The sequence below is a fragment of the Elephas maximus genome, chromosome 1 (genome assembly GCF_024166365.1).
Source record: "Elephas maximus indicus isolate mEleMax1 chromosome 1, mEleMax1 primary haplotype, whole genome shotgun sequence".
Taxonomy (NCBI): Eukaryota; Metazoa; Chordata; class Mammalia; order Proboscidea; family Elephantidae; genus Elephas; species Elephas maximus.
In genome coordinates this window covers 150,877,112-150,898,101 of record NC_064819.1, presented here as the reverse complement: position 1 = coordinate 150,898,101, position 20,990 = coordinate 150,877,112, and the positions used below count along the sequence as shown (strand labels likewise).

General features: G+C 40.2%; 1 protein-coding gene across 1 annotated transcript; it reads left to right on the top strand.

Moving 5' to 3' along the window:
- Window positions 1-1,787: 1,787 nt before the first annotated feature.
- GJB7 (gap junction protein beta 7) lies at window positions 1,788-18,051 on the top strand. The gene is made up of 2 exons (XM_049875434.1): window positions 1,788-1,896; window positions 16,193-18,051. Exon 2 carries the CDS (start codon window positions 16,219-16,221, stop codon window positions 17,014-17,016), a length of 798 nt encoding a protein of 265 aa, XP_049731391.1. The 5' UTR covers window positions 1,788-1,896; window positions 16,193-16,218; the 3' UTR covers window positions 17,017-18,051.
- The last annotated feature ends 2,939 nt before the right edge of the window (window positions 18,052-20,990 follow it).

Genomic DNA, 20,990 nt, shown 5'->3' with positions numbered 1-20,990 from the left:
CCACCTTAGTCTTCAAGGTAACACCTTTGCTTTTCAATACTTTAAAGAGGTCCTTTGCAACAGATTTGCCCAATGCAACGCGCCTTTTGATTTCTTGACTGCTGCTTCCATGGGTGTTGATTGTGAATCTAAAATGAAATCCTTGACAACTTCCATCTTTTGTCCATTTATCATGATGCTGCTAATTGGTCCAGATGTGAGGATTTTTGTTTTCTTTAATGTTGAGGTGTAATCCATACTGAAGGCTTTGGCCTTTGATCTTCATCAGTAAGTACTTCAAGTCCTCTTTTTCACTTTTGGCAAGCAAGGTTGTGTCATCTTCATAATGCAGGTTGTTAATGAGTCTTCCTCCAATCCTGATGCCCTGTTCTTCTTCATACAGTCCAGGTTATTGGATTATTTGCTCAGCATTCAGATTGAATAGGTATGGTGAAAGGATACCACCCTGATACACACCTTTCCTGACTTTAAACCACTCAGTATCACCTTGTTACGTCCAAACAACTGCCTCTTGATCTATGTACAGCTTCCTCATGAGCACAATTAAGTGTTCGGGAATTCCCATTCTGTGCAATGTTATCCATAATTTGTGATGAACCACACTGTTGAATGCCTTTGCAGAGTCAATAAACCACAGGTAAACATCCTTCTGGTATTCTCTGTCTTCAGCCAGGATCCATCTGACATCAGCAATGGTATCTCTGGTTCCACATCCTCTTCTGAAACTGGCCTGAATTTCTGGCAGTCCCCTGTTGGTATACTGCTACAGCCACTTTCGAATGATCTTCAGCAAAATTTTACTTGCGTGTAATATCAATGATATTGTTTGATAATTTCCACATTCAGTTGGATCACCTCTCTTGGGAATAGGCATAAATATGGCTCTGTTCCAGTCGATTGGCCAGGTAGCTGTCTTCCAAATTTCTTGGCATAGATGAGTGAGCACTTCCAGCGCTGCATTTGTTTGTTAAAACATCTCAATCGAAATTCCATTAATTCCTGAAGCCTTGTTTTTCACCAGTGACTACAGTCAGCTTGAACTTCTTCCTTCAGTTCCATTGGTTCCTGATCATATGCTACATCTTGAAATGGTTGAACGTCCACCAATTCTTTTCGGTATAATGACTCTGTGTATTCCTTCCATTTTCTTTTGATGCTTCCTGTGTCATTTAATATTTTCCCCATAGAATCCTTTTCTATTGCAACTCAAGGCTTGAATTTTTTTCTTCAGTTCTTTCAGCTTGAGAAATAATGAGAATTCTGACACATTGTGAAAATTATCACAATGTCATGGAACAATTTGTATAAAAATTGTTAAGTGGGAACCTAATTTGATGCATAAACTTTTACCTAAAACACAATAAAATATTAAAAAAAAATGTTAACATGGAAACTATGCCTTTTTACTTTCTGAATTTCTAAGAACAGGATACTTGAAGGCGAAGTTATAAACTCAAAAATCATAAATTGTTCTTTGCCTTTTTTTTGGCAGATAGCTTTTGATAAATAACCTTGGAAAACCATTTAAAGAGATTAAACACTCTGCCTCATTGTTCTAGCTTCTTTGTGTAGATGATGACAAGGCTTTACACAAAGGAATATTCAACGAACTGCTTGTATATGAGTAGCTTTGAATTCTCTTTTCCAGCTTCAGTTCTTTTCTAACATATATCCTAAACAGTAGAGTCAAAAGAATTCTCCTCTAAGTTATGAGCCAAAACAAATGATCAGGTTACACTTGTTTGGCTTATACTACCTTGGAAACCACTAGACTCCATTTTCCTGGGCTTAAAGCACTAGCTCCCTTTCAGGGAAATAATATAATCAACTCATAATTTCTTTTAATGGAATGAGCAACTGACTGGATTTCTCCTTAATCTCCACATCTGTGTCAAGGTAAGTTAGCCTTATTTTTCTTATGGTAGAATTTTTGATTTCATGGAAAAACCTCATTTCTTATAAATGGGTAGTCATTACCTCAGAGAAATAACCTTCCCCAAAAGTTTCAGCAAGTAAAGTAATCCTAATAATTGTAAACCCTGATATACTGCTGTTCAGTTGCCACAGATGCCCTTCTGGGTAAGCTGCCACTAAGCAAAATTGTCCGTTGGGGATACGTGATTGACTTGAGGGCTTTTTATGCCGTGGCCAGGTCAGAACGTCAGGCCTGGGCTAATGTGGTGAGTGGGACAATGGGGACAGCCTAGGACCTTTTAAATACCCTTTCTGGTTGGGTCAAGGACAACCTTAGTCCTGTTCCTAATAGGGGAATCCCCTAAAAATGACAATGCCTTAATTTAATACGGGGAAGTAAAATATTTTGCCAGCCGTATATATGTTCATACGTGGGCTGGTGTGGCTGCTGCTCTGCTCAGTGCTCCTCCTGGATCCTAGTGTTGACTTTTTTTTTTTTTTAAATGATACTGTTATTTACATGGAAACCCTGGTGGTGTGGTAGTTAAGCGCTACAGCTGCTAACCAAGAAGTCTGCAGTTAGAATCTGCCAGGTGCTCCTTGGAAACTCTCTGGGCAGTTCTACTCTGTCCTATAGGGTCGCTATGAGTCGGAATCGACTCGACGACAGTGGGTTTTTTGGTTATTTACATGTGAAAAAAAAAAAAAAACCTAGACATAAAAGCCTTAGGTTTATAGCTCTTATGCAACTGTATTTGCAAAACAAAAATTAAATACCACAAAACCAATAAAATTAAAATGAATTAAGGTTGAGTGGACAAAAGATATTGTTTTGCTGAAACTAAATTGCTACCCACTAAGACACTGACTGTAGAAGCCCGGATTGTTTGAAGTTGGGCCTGCCAGTACCCCCCTGGGCCGGGTGATGGCTTGTTCTTCCACCACTTGTCTCCACTCAAACTCCCAGCAAAACTTCACTCCCACTGCACACCTACCATGGCTTTTTTCTTGAGCAAAACCTATCACGTGTTATTTCTCATAGACTTAGAGAATTAAAGTTCTGAAACTTGGCTTCAATATAATTTTATACACAATGTAAATACCAGGGGTCAGCAATGTTTTCCGCAAAGGGCCAGATAGTAAATATTTTAGGCTTTGTGGACCACACTGTCTTAACTGCAACTACTCAGCTCCACTGTTTTAGAGTGAAAGCAGCAATAGACAGTAGTAAACAATGGGCATGGCTGCGCCCCCAAAAAACTTTATTTACAAAACAGGCAGTGGGCTGGATGTGGCCTGAGGCCTATGTAGTTCGCAGAACCCTGGTAAATATAAGCCAAAACCCTGTGCTAGCCCTTAGTTATGTGCTAGTCATTCAGTGTATTTTTTTTTAAGGATCATAAAAATACACACGTAGAATTCTCATTGACCCTTAAGAATATGTTCACAGACCCTTAGGAGGCCACAGATCCCAGGTTGAAGAATACTTTTTGGGTATTTTCCAAATAGACCTGTAAAAATGAAGATGCCTTGTTTTCAAACACGGGTTAAAGTGGTTTGCAAGTGTCAGCAGGGGCAACATGCTGCAGTGGGGGAAAGAGGCCCCTAAAGGAAACTCCCTCAGGGGTTAAATGACTTGTGCGCAAGGTGGGACAGTGAGCTATGGATGGACGAGAGAACCCAGCACCCCATGAAAGCTGGAGACCAGCCATTCAGGATGTGGGTTCTGCTGGCCGTTTTTCTGCTGACTGAGTAATTGGGAGAGTCTCCTACCTCTCTGAGTTTCAGTTTCTTAATCACTAAATTGAGGGGTCAGACCATACATCCTGCCCACTACAGAAGATGCAAGTGAGGGTTAGATGAGATGCTGTGAAATGGTGATCAAGCGCTCTCCAAGGACACACACACACACAAAACCAACCCATTGCTGTTAAGTCGATTCTAACTCATAGCGACGCTATAGGACAGAGTAGAACCATCCCATAGAGTTTCGAAGGAGCGGCGGGTGGATTTGAACTGCCAACCTTTTGGTTATCAGTTGTATCTCTTAACCATTATGTCACCAGGGTTTCCTCTCCAAGGATAGGTATTTTTATTACTAAGAGGTAAAAGGAGCTGGGTGTGGAGGCTCATGTCTTTTCCAAGGCCTGTCACTGGTGGTCTTAAAGGCAATTGGAAATCCAGTGCCCCTGAAGCAGAAATTTCAAAACAGTGTGTCTTGGAATTACAAAGCTGCTCTCTGACTCCTGGAAGTGCCAAGGCTTCCTAGACAGTGTTTGTGCCCATTCAGAGGACAGACGGTTCTCTTAGTAGAGCCACCTTGCCTGCCTTCCTGCCTGGTGGCTAGCTTGCTTGGGCATTGCTTGAACCACACAAATGAAACCTTCTGTGTGGGCACAGACATTGCTGGCATACAACTTTTCATCCTGCACTAAGAGAAGGAAGGGCGTGCTATTCAACAGGCATCTGAATGGTGTCATCACAGTCAGGGTCTGGTGCTCGGTTCCAAAGGTTCAAAAGCTCAGGTTTACAGCTTACCCAGAGTTGAGTCGGCTTCCCAGGGGCTCATTCACAATAACTAAGCCTTGAGGAGCCTGATTTATACAGTAGATGGAACTCATTACAGTTGGTATTCAGCTTACCAGTGACTGAAATGATTGTATCTAATCTCAGGAGAACTTCCTTGTGAAGCTTAAGGCATATGAAGAAGAAATTGATTACTCAGAAGTTTATTTAGTAAATTGGAATAATGAGAGTCAGATCATTTCAAAAGACATATAATCCAGGATGTAGAAAAACCAGATGAATTAATTATCCTTGCCCCTGTGTAGAGTTGTTGTGAAGTCAATATTCTGAGCAAGAATACCAAGGATTGGTGGGACCAGGGAAAGCCTCTTGGGGAAGTACTATTTGAACTAGGTGACAGAGGACAAGAGCTTTGCAGGTAAGAGGGACAGAATGTATGTAGGACCTGAAGGAGGAACTGAAAGAAGGTGAGCATGCCTGGAATTCATCGTACGTATCTTAGAGATGTACAGGGTAAGGTTGGAAAGACAAACAGGGGCATTGCTACACAGGCGTTTGTAGACCAGATAAGTACTGGACTTTTTTTGCTCCCACCCTAAAAGCAATGGGAAGTCATGGTAGGATGTTAAGCAGAGAAATGAAATGATATAATTTCCATTTTGAATGTTAATCTGGTTACCGAATGGAGAATTTATTGGAGGAGGCCAAGAATGCTAAAAGGGAAGACAGTTACAAAGCTGTTATGGTGTTCTAGGCAGGAGAAGAGGGTGGTTTAGATTAGGATGGAGCCCTGATGGTGCAGTGGTTAAGAGCTACAGCTGCTAACCAAAAGGTCAGCAGTTCAAATCCACCAACTGCTCCTTGGAAGCCCTATGGGCAGTTCTACTCTGCCCTACAGGGTCACTATAAGTCTGAATTGGCTCCACAGCATGGGTTTCAGTTTTTTAGATTAGGGTGGTAGCAATGCAGATGAAAAGAGTGAAACATTTTGGGATATATTTCAAAGGTAGACATTTTGGGCTTGAATATAAATTGGATGTGTGGTTGGGGCACAACTTCCAAGTTTCTGGCTTCAACACTTGGGAGGAAGGTGGTGAAATTTACTAAACAAAGGGCACTGAAGGGGCAGCAGTGTTCTTTGGGGAGTGAAGGGGGGTCAAGTAAATAACAGCAAGAGCCCACTTTTAGGTTTTTTAGGTTTATGAGAAGACATCCTAGTGGATGTAACAAGGAGGCAGCTGGAGCTTAGAGAGAAAGGTCTAGACTGGAGATACAGAATTTGGGGAGTCATTTGCATATAAGCAGATTTAAAACCATTCACCATAGGATTTTCCTGCATGGTAACCTTCTGGGTGTATATTGATAGACTTGGTTTAAAGCATGTACTCTATAAACAACCTTTCCCATTATTATAAAAAACAGATATACATATATGAAAGAGTGATGGCTCTCTGGTTTCTTAGTGTTTCTTTTTTTTATAAGGTTTATTTTTCCAGATTCAATTTTGTATTTTCTTATTGGGAAATCATAGACAATACAGAAAATCATGAAAAAATAAAATCATTCATAAGAACTTTATTCATTGTTAAGCATTGCTAATATTTTGTTGTTCTCCCTTTTTACCCCTTTCTACTTTCTATATAAACTGTTCTCCTTAAATGTTGAGATTATATGGGCCTAATTGCTTCCTTAGAAGCCCTGATGGTGCAGTGGGTAAGCGCTCAGCTGCTCACCAAAAGGTTGGCAGTTTGAACCTACCAGCGGCTCCAAGCGGAAGGCTGTGGCAGTCTGCTTCCATAAAGATTACAGCCTTGGAAACCCTATGGGGCAGTTCTACTCTGTCCTATAGGGTCACTATGATCCTGAACGACTCGGTGGCAATGGATTTGGTTATTATTTCCTTAAGGAGCCCTGGTGGCACAATGGTTAAGCACTTGGGTGCCAACCAAAAGATCTGCTGTTTGAACCCATCAGCAGCTCAGAGGGAGAAAAGACCTGGTGATCTGCTCTCGTAAAGATTAAATCCAAACCCATCGTTGTTGAGTCAATTCTGACTCATAAGATCACAACCTAGGAAACCCTAGGGACAGTTATACTCTGTCCTGTAGTGTTGCGATGAATGAGTACCTAACAACAATTGCTTTATTATATTTTAAGTAGGTCTCTTGCTACCCTCCACCCATACCCACACCCACACTTTTTTTTTCTTTTGATTTAGATGAACATTTACAGAGCAAATTTGTTTCTCTTTAAACAATTAATACACATATTGTTTTGTGATATTGGTCTCCAACTCCACGACATGTCAACCTCTCCCCTTCTCAGTTTTGGGTTCCCCATCACCAGCTTTCCTGTCCCCTCCTGCCTTCTTGTCCTTGCCCCTGGGCTGGTGTGCCCATAGTCTCATTTTGTTTTATGGGCCTGTGAAATCTTTGGCTGGAGGTTGACCCTCAGGAGACACTTCAGTACTGAGTTAAAAGGGTGCCTGGGGGCCATACTTTCAGGGTTTCTCCAGTCTCTGTCAGACCAGTAACCCTGGTCTTTTTTTGTGAGTTAGAATTTTGTTCTACATTTTTCTCCAGTTTTGCGCGGGACTTTCGATTGTGATGCCTGTCAGAGTAGTTGGTGGTGGTAGCCAGGCACCATCTAGTTGTGCTGGACTCAGTCTGGAGGAAGCAGTGGTGGTTATGCTCCATTAGTCCTTTGGATTAGTCTTTCCCTTGTATCTTTGATTTTCTTCATTCTCCCTTGCTCCAGATGGGGTGAGACCAGTGGAGTATCTTAGATGGCTGCTCACAAGCTTTTAAAACCCAAGGTGCTACTCACCAAAGTAGGATGTAGAACATTTTCTTTATAAACTGTGTTAAGCCAATTGAGCTAGATGTCTCCCGAGACGGTGGTCCCTAGCCCTCAGCCCAGTAATTTGATCCCTCAGAGAGTTTGGATCTGTCTATGGAGTTTCTATGACCTTGCCTTGGTCAAGTTGTGCTGGCTTCTCCAGTACTGTGTACTGTCTTACCCTTCACCAAAGTTACCACTTATCTATTTTCTATTTAGTGTTTTCCCCTTCCCACCCCTTCCTTCCCTCATAATGATCAAAGATTGTTTCTTTTTGTGCATAAACATTTTCATGAGTTTTTGTGATAGTGGTCTCATACAATATTTGTCCTTTTTTGATTGACTTACTTCACTCAGCATAACGCCCTCCAGATTCATCCATGTGGTGAGATGGTTCGCAAATTCATCATTGTTCTTTATCGTTGCTTAGTATTCTATTGCATGTATGTAGCATAGTTTGTTTATTCATTCATCCGTTGATGCGCACTTGGGATGTTTCCCTCTTTTTGCTAATGTGAATAATGCTGCAGTGAACATGGATGTGCATACATCTATTCATGTGACGGCTTTTATTTCTCTAGGATGTATTCCTAGGAGGGGGATGGCTGGATCATATGGTATTTCTATTTTTAGCTTTTTAAGGAAGCGCCATATCATTTTCCAAAAGAGTCGTACCGTTTTGTATTCCCACCAGCAGTGCAAAATAGTTCCAATCCCCCCGCAGCCTTTCCAACATTTGTTATATTCTGTTTTTTTGATTTGTGCCAGTAATGTCAAGGTGAGATGGTATCTCATTGTGGTTTTGATTTGCATTTCTTTAGTTGCTAGTTATCGTGAGCATTTCCTCATGTGTTTGTTAGCCACCTGAATGGGTATGGGTCCTGCTCCATTTTTTTGCAGATAGACATCCAATTTTGCCAGCACCACTTGTTAAAAAAGACTGTCTTTTCCCCATTTGATGGACTTTGGGACTTTGTCAAAAATCAGGTGACCATAGGTGGGTAGATTTACATCTGGGTTCTCAATTCTGTTCCATCGGTTAATGTGTCTATCATTCCGCCAGTACCTGGCTGTTTTGATTGGAGTTGTATAGTAAGTTCTGAGGTCAGGTAGTGTGAGTCCTCCTACTTTATTCTTCTTCTTAAATAATGCTTTACTTACCTGGGACTTCTTCACTTTTCATATAAAGTTAACAATTAGTTTTTCCATCTCGTTAAAGAATGCTGTTGGTATTTGGATTGGGATTGCATTGTATTTGTAGATTGCTTTGGGTAGAATTGACATTTTCACGATGTTGAGTCTACCTGTCCATGAATGAGTACGGTATGTTTTTATTTATGTAGGTCTCTTTTGGTTTCTTTGAGTAGTGTTTTGTAGTTTTCTTTGTATAGGTCTTTTACATCCCTGGTTAGATTTATTCCTAAGTATTTTATTTTTTTATGGGTTGTTATAAATGGTATTGTTTTCTTGGTTTCCTTTTTTGTAGTTCTCTTTATTGGTGTATAGGAATCCAACTGATTTTTGTATGTTTATCTTGTATCCTGCTAATTTGCTGTATCTTTCTATTAGTTCCAGTAGTTGCCTTGTGGAGTTCTTTGGGTTCTGTGTGTATAGTATCGTATCATCCACACATAGGGACAGTTTTACTTCTTCCTTACCAGTTTGGACACCCTTTATATCTTTTTCTTCCCTTATGTTTCCAGCTAGGACTTCCAGCACAATGTTACATAGGAGTGGTGATAAAGGGCATCCCTGCTTGTTCCTGTTCTCAAGGGGATGTGTTCAGCCTCTCTCCATTAAGAAGGATGTTGGCTCTTGGTTTTGGTTTTGTATAGACAACCTTTATAATGCTGTGGAATTTCCCCTCTAAAACCCATTTTACTGGAAGTTTTTATCAGGAATTTTCTGCATCAATTGAGAGGATCATGTGATTCTTTTATTTATGTGGTAGATTATTTTGATTGATTTTCTAATGTTGAATCATCCCTGCATACCTAGGATGAATCCCACTTGGTTGTGGTGTATTATTTTTTTGATGTGATGCTGTATTTTATTGGCTAGAATTTCATGGAGAATTTTTGCATCTATATTCATGAGAGATATTGGTTTGTAATTTTCTTTTTTTGTGATGTCTTTGCCTGGTTTTGGTATCAGGGTTATGCTGGCTTCATAGAATGAATTCGGAAGTATCCCTTCCTTTCCTATCTTCTGAAATAGTTTTGAGTAGTACTGGTGTAAGCTCTTTTCTGAATGTTTGTTAGAATTCTCCAGTGAAGCCATCTGGCTAGGGTTTTTGTTGTTGTTGTTGGGAGGCTTTTATTATTATTACCTTTTCAATGTCTTCTCTTGTTGTGGGTCTGCTCAGATTTTCAAATTCAGTTTGTGTTAGTTTGGATAAGTAGTGTGTTTCTAGAAATTTGTCCATTTCCTGTAGGTTTTCCAATTTGTTGGAGTATAATTTTTTTTCGTAGTACTCTGTTATGATCCTTTTTATTTCAGTTGAGTCTGTTGTAATATCCCTCATTTTATTTCTTATTTGGGTTATTTGTATCCTCTCCTGTTTTTCCTTTGTCAATCTGGCCAGTGGTTTGTTGATTTTGTTGATCTTTTCAAAGAACCAGCTTTTAGGTTTTTTTATTCTTTTGTTTTTCTAGTCTCTGTTTCATTTATTTCTGCTCTAATCTTTATTATTTCCTTTCATTTGGTGGCTGTGGCTTTCTTTTGCTGTGCTTTCTATTTGTTCAAGTAATGTAGCTAATATTTTCATTTTGTTTCTTTCTTGTTTTTTGATATGTGCATCTATTGCTATAAATTGATCTCTGAGCACTGCCTTTGCTCTGTCCCAAAGGTTTTGGTATGATGTGTTTTTATTCTTGTTTGATTCTAGGATTTTTTAAAATTACATCTTTGATTTCTTCTATTACCCGGTGGTTTTTAAGCATAGTGCTATTCACTTTCCATGTATTTGATTTTGTTCCTTGCTCTTCCTGTTATTAATTTCTACACTTATGGCATTGTGATTAGAGAATATTCCTTGTATTTTCTCAATGTTTTGGATTTTGTTGATGGTTGCTTTGTGACCTAAGATGTGGTATATTCTGGAGAACATTCCGTGTGCACTGGAAAAGAATGTTTACTTTGCTGCTGTTCAGTGGAGTGTTCTATATGTCTGTGAGGTCTAGTTGGTTGATTATGGGCTTTAGATCATCTGTACCTTTGTTGAGTTTCTTTCTAGATGGTCTGTCCTTTACTGAAAGTGGCCAAATACACACTTTTAATTTAGAGAAAATGTTTAGGAAAAATATGCAACTTCCCAAAATTATTTCTGATGTTGGGTACTTTACCTTCTGAAGATATTTGATTAGTTGAATTTTCCAAACTAAATTCCTATTGAAGTTAACTGCTACTTCTTTTTTAAAAAAATTTTTATTGTACTTTAAGTGAAAGTTTACAAATCAAGTCAGTCTCCCACAAAAACTTATAAATACCTTGCTAAACCAAAAACCAAACCCAGTGCCATCAAGTCGATTCTGACTCACAGCGACCCTATAGGTCAGAGTAGAACTGCCCCATGGAGTTTCCAAGGAGTGCCTGGCAGATTCAAACTGCCGACCCTTTGGTTAGCAGCTGTAGCACTTAACTGCTACACCACCAGGGTTTCCTACACGTTGCTACATACTTCCAATTGCTCTTCCCCTAATGAGACAGCCTGCTCCCTCCCTCCACTCTCTCTTTTCATGTCCATTTCGTCAGCTTCTAACCCCCTCTACCCTCTCATCTCCCCTCCAAGGAGGAGATGCCAACATAGTCTCAAGTGTCCATCTGATCCAAGAAGCTCACTCCTCACCAGCATCCCTCTCCATCCCATTGTCCAGTCCAATCCCTGTCCGAAAAGTTGGCTTTGGGAATGGTTCCTGTCCTGGGCCAACAGAAGGTCTGGGGGCCATGACCTCCAGGGTCCTTCTAGTCTCAGTCAGACCGTGAAGTCTGGTCTTTTTATGAAAATTTGAGGTCTGCATCCCACTGCTCTCCTGCTCCCTCAGGGGTTCTCTGTTGTGTTCCCTGTCAGGGCAGTCATCGGTTGTAGCCAGGCACCATCTAGTTCTTCTGGCCTCGGGCTGATGTAGTCTCTGATTTATGTGGCCCTTTGTGTCTCTTGGGCTCATAATTACCTTGTGTCTTTGACGTTCTTCATTCTCCTTTGGTCCAGGTGTGTTGAGACCAACTGATGCATCTTAGATAGCCACTTCCTAGCATTTAAGACCCCAGACGCCACTCTCCAAAGTGGGATGCAGAATGTTATCTTAATAGATTTTATTATGCCAATTGACTTAGATGTCCCCTGAAACCATGGTTCTCAAAGCCGTGTGCCTGCTATGCTGGCCCTCTAAGCGTTCAGTTTATTATTCAGGAGACATCATTGCCCTTGGTTTAGTCCAGTTGTGCTGACCTCTCCTGCACTGTGTGTTGTCTTTCCCTTCACCTAAAATAGTTCTTACCTACTATCTTAACTAGAGAAAATCCCTCTCCCTCCCTCCCTCCCCCCCTCTCGTAACCATCAAAGAACATTTTCTTCTCTGTTTAAACTATTTCTCAAGCTCTTATAAGAGTGGTCTTATACAATATTTGTCCTTTTGCAACTGACTAATTTCACTCAGCATAATGCCTTCCAGATTCCTCCATGTTATGAAATGTTTCACAGATTCCTCACTGTTCTTTATTGGTGTATAGTATTCCATTGTGTAAATATACCATAATTTATTTATCCATTCATCCATTGATGGGCACCTTAGTTGCTTCCACCTTTTTGCTATTTAAACAGTGTTGCAATGAACATGCGTTTGCATATATCTGTTTGTGTAAAGGCTCTTATTTCTCTAGGATATAGTCCAAGGAGTGGGATTGCTGGATCGTATGGTAGTTCTATTTCTAGTTTTTTAAGTACGCGCCAAATCAATTTCCAAAGTGGTTGTGCCATTTTACATTCCCACCAGCAGTGTATAAGTGTTCCAATCTCTCCACAGCCTCTCCAACATTTATTATTCTGTGTTTTTTGGATTAATGCCAGCCTTGTTGGAGTGAGATGGAATCTCATTGTAGTTTTGATTTGCATTTCTCTAATGGCTAGTAGGAAACCCTGGTGGCATAGTGGTTAAGTGCTACGGTTGCTAACCAGTTCAAATCTGCCAGGCGCTCCTTGGAAACTGCAGAGCAGTTCTACTCTGTCCTATAGGGTTGCTATGAATTGGAATCGACTCGACGGCAGTGGGTTTGGTTTTCTTGTTTGTTTTTTTAATGGCTAATGATCGTCAGCATTTCCTCATGTATCTGTTTAACTGCTACTTCTTAGAAGAAAGGAGAAAGATGTAGGAGAATTGTCATTAGAATTAGTAAGTGGAAACTTAAAAATTAGAAGAAACCTTTGGAAATTTAAGAGACCAGGTAAATCAAAGACCCTTATGGAAAATAAGGAGATAATCTGGAATTATTAGATTAGGAAATAAAAAGTCAAGCTAAAGATTTCACTGTTTTTTAATCTTTACAGGGCTATTATATGGACATTTCTGACTCACCATCATCCACCTTCACTGGAACAGGGCTAGAGAAAAAAATGTATTTAACTTGTAATTGGAAAAATTTCTATTGTCTTTCTTTGACACAAAGAAAAGCCTTTGAATGGTAAAATAAGAAAATAATAGTAATGCTGATGCTCACTGAGCACCTATCCTGTACCAGGCCCTGTTTTGACAGTTTTACAGTATTAATTTATGAAAGGCATAGGTACTATTATTATCACATATGAGCTTGGACTTGAGCCCAGGAAATCCAGCTCTATGCCCAGGCTCCTATCCACTATGCTAAACCACCTCTGTTAAAAGTGAATGAACATTAGAACATCCTCCCGAGAAAAGCCAGGGTCTTTCCATCAGCAAAGGGCTTGAAGATGGACATCTATCAGTCAAATGAATGTCAGAATCCTGACACATTTGATGGCATCAGCCCTCTGATTCTATTCACAGACTAGTTGCTTTCTTACTGTCTTTCTTTTAGCAAAACGCTCTGGAATTACTTTTAACTTCCTCCTTTCTCTAAAATGCCCAACAGGGTACTGTCAGATGTTCTTAACTTTACATAAATATCCTTGAGGTAATATGGACAGATGCCCAGTGACACATGTCATAGGGAAACATAATACCTTTTTTTCCCCTTTTTAATCTTTGAGGCTTTATTTCAATAATTCATGGAGACATTGACTTTTCAGGTGAATATGAGAATCCTTTTTACTTAATACAATTTTGTTTGTGTTCTGAAAACCAAGGGCATTGAAGTATTCCCTGTTGAATAGAGCATTGTGTACATGTACCTTTGTTTTCTCTGAAAACATCTCTTAATCTTCATACATCTTCTCAGGGCTCTAGTGTGTGGGTTTGCTGCATATTGTTCCCTCTGAGAAATAATGTGATGTGGTCTGACAGGTGTGCTGTTATAACAATGTCCCAGCTTTCTTAAGCCCTGGCTCCCCTTAAAAAAAAAAAAATTTTTTTTTTTTTTTTTTACACACTCATTTCCATGATACTCTTTTGGCTGAGTTTATGGAGAAGGCAAGATGTAATTAGTTTTTGTAACAGAAAACAGGACCTGCAATAGCAAGGTATTCATCTGAGAAATCACAAGGTAAATCAGTGGCAGACTTGGAGTTTTAGCCCACATCTTCTGATTATAGTAGATAAGTTTAGTGCAGTAGTTATCATCTTGGGAAAGTTTTGCCCCCAACCTCCAACCTAAGAGACGTTTAGCAATGTCTGGAGACATTTTGGTTGTCACAATGGGGTGGGGATGCAGAATCCTACTGGCATCTAATGAGTAAATCCAGGGATGTTGCTAAACATCCTACAATGCACAGGATAGCCCTCCCGCGCCCCTCCTCAACAACAAAAAAAAATTATCTGTCCCAAAATTGTCAATAGTATCGCTGTTGAGAAACCCTACTTTAGAGTAATGGGTTTCAGTCCTGTCTGTATCTTACTTTGTGATTTTGGGAAAGTGGCTTTATTTCTCAGAGTCTGCTTTCTTATTAAAAAAAAAAAAACCACTACCGTTAAAAAAAATAGTCACCTCTTCCTGGGTGGTTGTGAGAGACCAACACAAGAGCACTGAACAAAGTGCTGAATATGTGATAGACCTAACAAACAGAAATCAGGGCCCATCCCATGGAGTTCAATTATAAGAAAAGACGGAAGCAGGAAGTGCCAAGAACTCAAAGTCACTGAGGTGAAAAAGAAGGTTCCCAGCTCTTTATCAGCTTTTATAGTGAAAAGAGCAAAAGATGTAGAGAGAGGGGCAAGGGAATTAAACAGCACTGAGGGGAATAAACCGGGAAAGGAGAGAAGGAGATGATATAGAAGTAGTGGTAGGGCTGTTTAGGCGAGAGAGATTTTGGTAGTGACTTGGAGATGCATTTGAGAGATATTTGGAGGGAATCAGAAGAACTTGGTGAACAATTTAAAAAAGGGCCCAGGATGAATATGAGATTTCTGGCTTGGATCCTGGGTTTTGGTGATGTCATTCAACAAGATAAGGAAATTAAAGAACAGGGATGATAATAAATTTATCTATAAACGTATCAAGTTTGAGATGCGTATGGGACATTAGATGATAATCTAGAAGTAGTTAGATATGGCAGTCTGGGGAGGAGCCAAGGGTTTAAGAGTCAGGAACCTGAAGGCAATAGTTGAATCTATAGGAATGAATGAGATTTTCCAGGAAGCTTGCGTCGTGAAAAGAACAGAGAAGAAAGAAAACTGAGATAGTGCAATCAGAGGAGTAGAACAGGAAGAGAAGGTAGAGCAGTATAAAGTCAAGGCGGAAAGAGGTTCAAGAGCATAAGTGCAGGCAACAGTAACATGTGCAGGCAGTATGTCACAGAAAATTAAGTGAGATCTAAATGTCCAGGAGATTTGGTAATTGAGTGGTAGTGATGACCTTATCAAGAAGAGTTCAGTGCAATGGTGAGCAGAAAAACTAGGCTGAGGGAGTTGAGGAGTAAATAATAGTTGGAAAACAAGGGATAAAGGAAGATAGAGTGATTATCAGAAAGAGAGGCTGTGAAGATTTCCTCCCACTAAAAATGAACGACTCTTAAGCATATTTATATGCTGAGAGGAAGGGGACAGTGAAGGTTAAAGTTGCAGACCATAGAACAGAGCAAACATAGATCAAGAATGAGATGTAGAGTTGGAATGGTAATTTTGAGGCAAGAGGAAACAGACCTCTCCCTCTAAACTGCGTAAGAGAGGTAAGTTGGATGTGGATGTAGGTAAGTCTGAAAGGAAGAGGAAGCATAAATTTGAGGAAGTTCACATTGGAGATTCACACCTTTCACTATCAAATTGTGCTTAAGGTCAACTGCAGGTATGCGATAAGGGAGTTAAGAGCAGGTAGGGGGAAGGAATAACTTTTAAGGGTTGAGGAGGAGCATTAATAAATTAGAAAAATAAGTAGACGGTACAACTTCAAGAAGCTGGCATATGAAGTACCTCTCAAGGTACCAGAGTCACTGTGGAATTTTGTATCAAGTTCTCCCCAGACCAGTAACAAAACTCATCCATCTTTAGAGGAAAGCACTAAACCAGAAGGATTTTGCCAACCACAGAATTGTCTGAGACTGGCTAGAGTGTGTGTAGGGGATGACCACTCAAATTCCAAATAAAAGTGGGCATGGGATCAATATGGTTTTGGACTTTTTGTGTCATCTCCTTATATGAAAACAAGCATATCTTATGAGTCTTCTTAGAGTTGTAATAATGCAGAAATGGTGCTGAGTTTACTTTCCAAAGGAAGTACTGTCAAGTAAAGTCATAGAAATGATCAGTGGAATAGAAATGAATCATGATGAAATTGTTTTCTTTTGCAGAGTCTTGCCTTTCTTGAGCCTGAGTCATGAGTTGGAAGTTCCTCAGAGACCTCCTAAGTGGAGTAAATAAATATCCAACTGGGATCGGGCGGATTTGGCTGGCTGTTGCATTCATCTTCCGCTTGCTGGTCTACATGGTAGCAGCAGAGTACGTGTGGAAAGATGAGCAGAAGGAGTTTGAGTGCAACATTAGACAGCCTGGTTGTGAAAATGTGTGTTTTGACTACTTCTTCCCCATCTCCCAAGTCAGACTTTGGGCCTTGCAGCTGATCATGGTCTCCACACCTTCGCTTCTGGTGGCTCTACATGTAGCCTATCATGAGGGTAGAGAGAAAAAGCACAGAAAGAAACTCTATGTCAGCCCAGGTGCAATGGATGGGGGCCTGTGGTACACTTACCTTATCAGTCTCATTGTTAAAACTGGTTTCGAAATTGGCTTTCTGGTTTTATTTTATAAGCTGTATGATGGCTTTAATGTTCCCTATCTTGTGAAGTGCGATTTGAAGCCTTGCCCCAACACTGTGGATTGTTTCATCTCCAAACCCACTGAGAAAACGATCTTCATCCTCTTCTTGGTCATTACCTCATGCCTATGCATTGTGTTGAATTTCATTGAATTGAGCTTTCTAGTTCTCAAGTGCTTTATTAAGTACCATCTCCAACAATACTCTAAAAAGCTTAAGACCTCGGTGTGTGAGTGCCACAACCTCAGCTATGTCGAACGTGGTGAGATAGGAGGCCCTCTCTTACTCCAGAAACACAACTCAGACTCGGCCATAAGCACAGCCCAGCAACCTGAAGCAAAGCTACTTTGTGACACCTAACAGAATTAAATGAAGAAAGCCAGAATCCCTCTAAGCAAGACCTAAACTGGATTAGAAAACCAAGGATGTCAGCCTTACTATTTGTGGGAGATTTAAAAAAAAAATTGTAATATGTTCTCAGTTTTGAACGCTAGACAGAGGTCTCATTGTCTTGCAGGGTTCTCCGATGCATAGATACTTGAGTTGTCTTTGAATGGTTAGTTGAAAATTAGTCTGAAGAAATTCTGCTCACAGCATTCTTTTGAGTGTTTAGGTCTGTCAACTGGAAAATATAAAACGTGACACTTCTGACAAATGTAATGGCCTCCACACTGCTGTTGAGGCACTGGCAATCTTTCTAAAGTGGCAGCCAGGGCTTCGATAATTCTGTCCTACTCACTCCTTGTAGAGAAAGACCAAGATGTTGGGTGGAGTAACAGTTACTTCAGGGTACACAGAAGCACATCCAGTGAGCAGGCCCAGGCTGGGGAAAAGGCCACAGAGCCCAGGACTCTTGGCAGTTTAAGTATCCCTGGATATGAGTGGCTAGCAAAGAGGGAAGCCTGAATTTTAGTGCTCTCCAAGTTAAGTATAAATATTACTGGAAGATAACTTCTGAAAAGACCACTCAAGTCAAAAGGGAAGGCAGGTCCCACAGAAAGAAGTGCTTTGATAGGGAGGAGGGGAGGCTCCATAAAAAGAATTTGCTCATCTGATAATTAACAAATGCTTCTCTCTAACCATAAGAATGTTGACATGCTTTGTAAATTCCCATACTGTTGAACCTTTTTATAATCAGGAACTTACAGTGTGCTACGCGATATGTCACAGTCTGCCTGCAATTTACTAGCACGTTTCCCTCTAGGACAGACAATAGAACTATGCTGTTACGCTGGTGTAAAAAGATGTAAACAAAGAAATATGTTTATTAGCACTTGTTTTGAAGACTATAGCTTTCGTTTACTTTTTTATTTTTTAAAAAATTCATAGGTGTATTCTCTTTGGACTTAATGTTCTAACATAGGTGCATTTCTCCAGAGTAAAAATAAAGTAGTTTTGCAGTGTTTTGTGGCTGTCACTGATATATTTGGCTGCACTGGGTATGATTATTCTGTGAAATAAAATTTGTTCTGGCAAATTCAGAACAAGATTTGCAACACTATTTGGTAAGGAAAGCTCAGAAATCATTCTTCACTGGGAATTTCTTAATGGAAAGGCAGTGCATAAAAATATAATTTTAACTAAAAACCCAAGTACGTCATGTCTTCCATGCCCTGCCCTCTTCAAATAAAATGTATCATTACAATTCATGCATAATGAAGGTTAATTGAGTCATTATGTAGTCTACAGACCATGTCAGCAGCAGTGGTCATAATTTTTGCCTTAAAGACTGTTTCTGCATCTAGGTCAATTGGCATAACAAAGTGTATTAAGAAAACATTCTACACCCCACTTTGGTGAGTCTGGGGTCTTAACTAGCAATCGGCCATCAAAGATGCATCAGTTGGTCTCAACCCACCTGGAGCAAAGGAGTATGAAGAACACCAAAGACACAAGGAAAATATGAGCCCAAGAGACAGAAAGGGCCATTTAGACCAGAGACTCCATCAGCCTGAGACCAGAAGAACTAGATGGTCCCTAGTTAACACCAATGACTGCCCTGACAGGGAACAAACACAACAGAGAATCCTGATTGAGCAGCAGAAAAGTGGGATCCAGACCTCAAATTCTAGTAAAAAGAGCAGACTGAATGGTCTGAGACTAGGGGGACCCCAGAGCTTATGGCCCCCGGACTCCCTGTTAGCCCAAAACTAAAACCATTCCCAAAGCCAGCTCTTCAGATAAAGTTTAAACTGGATTATGAGACATTAAATGTTACTGGTGAGGGGTGTGCTTCTTAGCTCAAGTAGACACGTCAGACTATGTGGACAGCTCCTGTCTGAAGGCAAGATGGGAAGGCAGAGGGGGACAGAAGCTGGTTGAATGGACACAGGAAATACACGGTAGAGAGAAGGAGTGCGCTGTCACATGGTAGGGAGAGCAACTAGGGTCACATAACAATGTGTGTATAAGTTTTTGTATGAGAAACTGGCTTGAATTGTAAACTTTCACTTAAAGCACAATTAAAAAAAAAAAAAAAAAAAGACTGTCCTGGCAGGACTAATAGCCAATGTAAACCACAGCCTTATCTAGCCTGAGACCAGAAGAACTAGATGGTACTTGGCTACCACTACCAACCGTTCTGACCAGGGACACGGTAGAAAGTCCTGGACAGAAAGGCAGAAAAATGTAGAACAAAACCCAAATTCCAAAAAAGGCAAGACTTACTGGACCGATAGAGACTAGAGGAACCCCTGAGACTATTGCCCTAAGATACCCTTTGAACTTGGAAGTGAAGCCACTCCCGGCAGTCACCTTTCATCCAAACAACAAATTGGCTTATAAAATACGCAAAATCACCTGTGAATACTCTGCTCCCTTAAATAATCAACTCTATGAGACCAAATGGTCAACATTTACCCTAAAAGATGAGAAGCTAAAGAGGGGCAGGGAAGCTAGATTAATGAAAACAGAACAAAAAGAATGGAAATAATGAGAACGTTGACACATTCTGAAATATATAACCGATGTCATGGAACAAGCTGTATAAAAATTACTAAACAGGAACCTTACTTGCTATGAAAATTTTCACCTAAAACACAAAAAAAACAAAAACTATCCTGGATTACTGAGAGAAGGATGAACTCTGTGGTTTTCCTCTTTTTCCATTGTATATCATAGACCACCATTAGCCTCACGAGTCAATACCCACATACTTTAACATTTGACATGAAAACATCTAGCTTCCACAAATGCAGGTAATGACTGAAGGAAAAGTTTTTTTTTTTTTTTTTGACAGTGATAGGTGGTTGTACAGGTTTAAGGTTTTTGAAGCCCTGGTCATGACATGGAATTCAGAAAGTAGTGTTTTCATGGGCAGAATTGGAAGAAAGAAAGACTTTTTCAATCTGAGGATGAATTTGCTACCCAACATATCTTTTTCTGGGTGGACCTCAGCATCGTCGTATCAGTTATGACAAGCCCTGCCCAGGTAGAAAGGTTTGGCTCCTTGGATATACAGTTCTTGCTTTTCCACTTTCCAGTTATGACTTGCCTGGCCAAGCAGAAAGGTTTGGTTGCTCGGATATGCACATTTCTTGCTTTTCCGAGGGGAAACTGAATGGAAATATGAGCAAGGGCAATGAAAACGAGGTTGTTTAAATAGGAAGGTGAATGGCTTTTTTTCTCTTTTAAGCTTGTGGGCATGAGTATCCTGTGAGAAGATTCTGAAGGCTGTCTTGGTGTTAGTAAAGACCCAAAGCATTCGATTATGATAAATTGGGAGCTAAATTTTGCCATCTTTATTCTGCTTTATCTTATCAATAAATTAATATTTAATAAGCACCTAGGACCAAGACTCTGTCTATGAACCTTGTGAGATATAATACATAATGCCTGCTTTGAGAAAATTTCCATGTAAGGAGTATAGAAGTGTTGATGGGGTGGAGTAATTTTATACCTTTGTCCTGCATCCACCTGCATCAATTTACTTGATCCACCCTACAGCCTTCGAGGGCTTATAAAGCAGACAGCAACCTTAGAGATGAGGAAAGTGAGACCTAGAAAGGCAGCCACTTTTTCAGGGACATACAGCTAGTAAAAACAGAGTTGGCAATCGATCTTAGGTCTTCCTTAAGCCATTTTCCCACCATACCATGCTTCCCAGGTCTCTAAACAGACCTCTCCCTAATTTCACTTATGCCATTCCTGGCTTTCAATGATTATTTTCTGTGCCCAGCCCTTGTCCCCACAATCTTTCTGGTTACATGCCTTGCCCCTCCCTGGCCACAAGGATTCTTCTAATTGGAGCTGGAGGGAAAAGTTTTTTCCAGTGCTTGTACCAAAGAATATCCAGACCTGCAAGTGGCTATGGTCCAACCAGTCTCCCTGAGGAA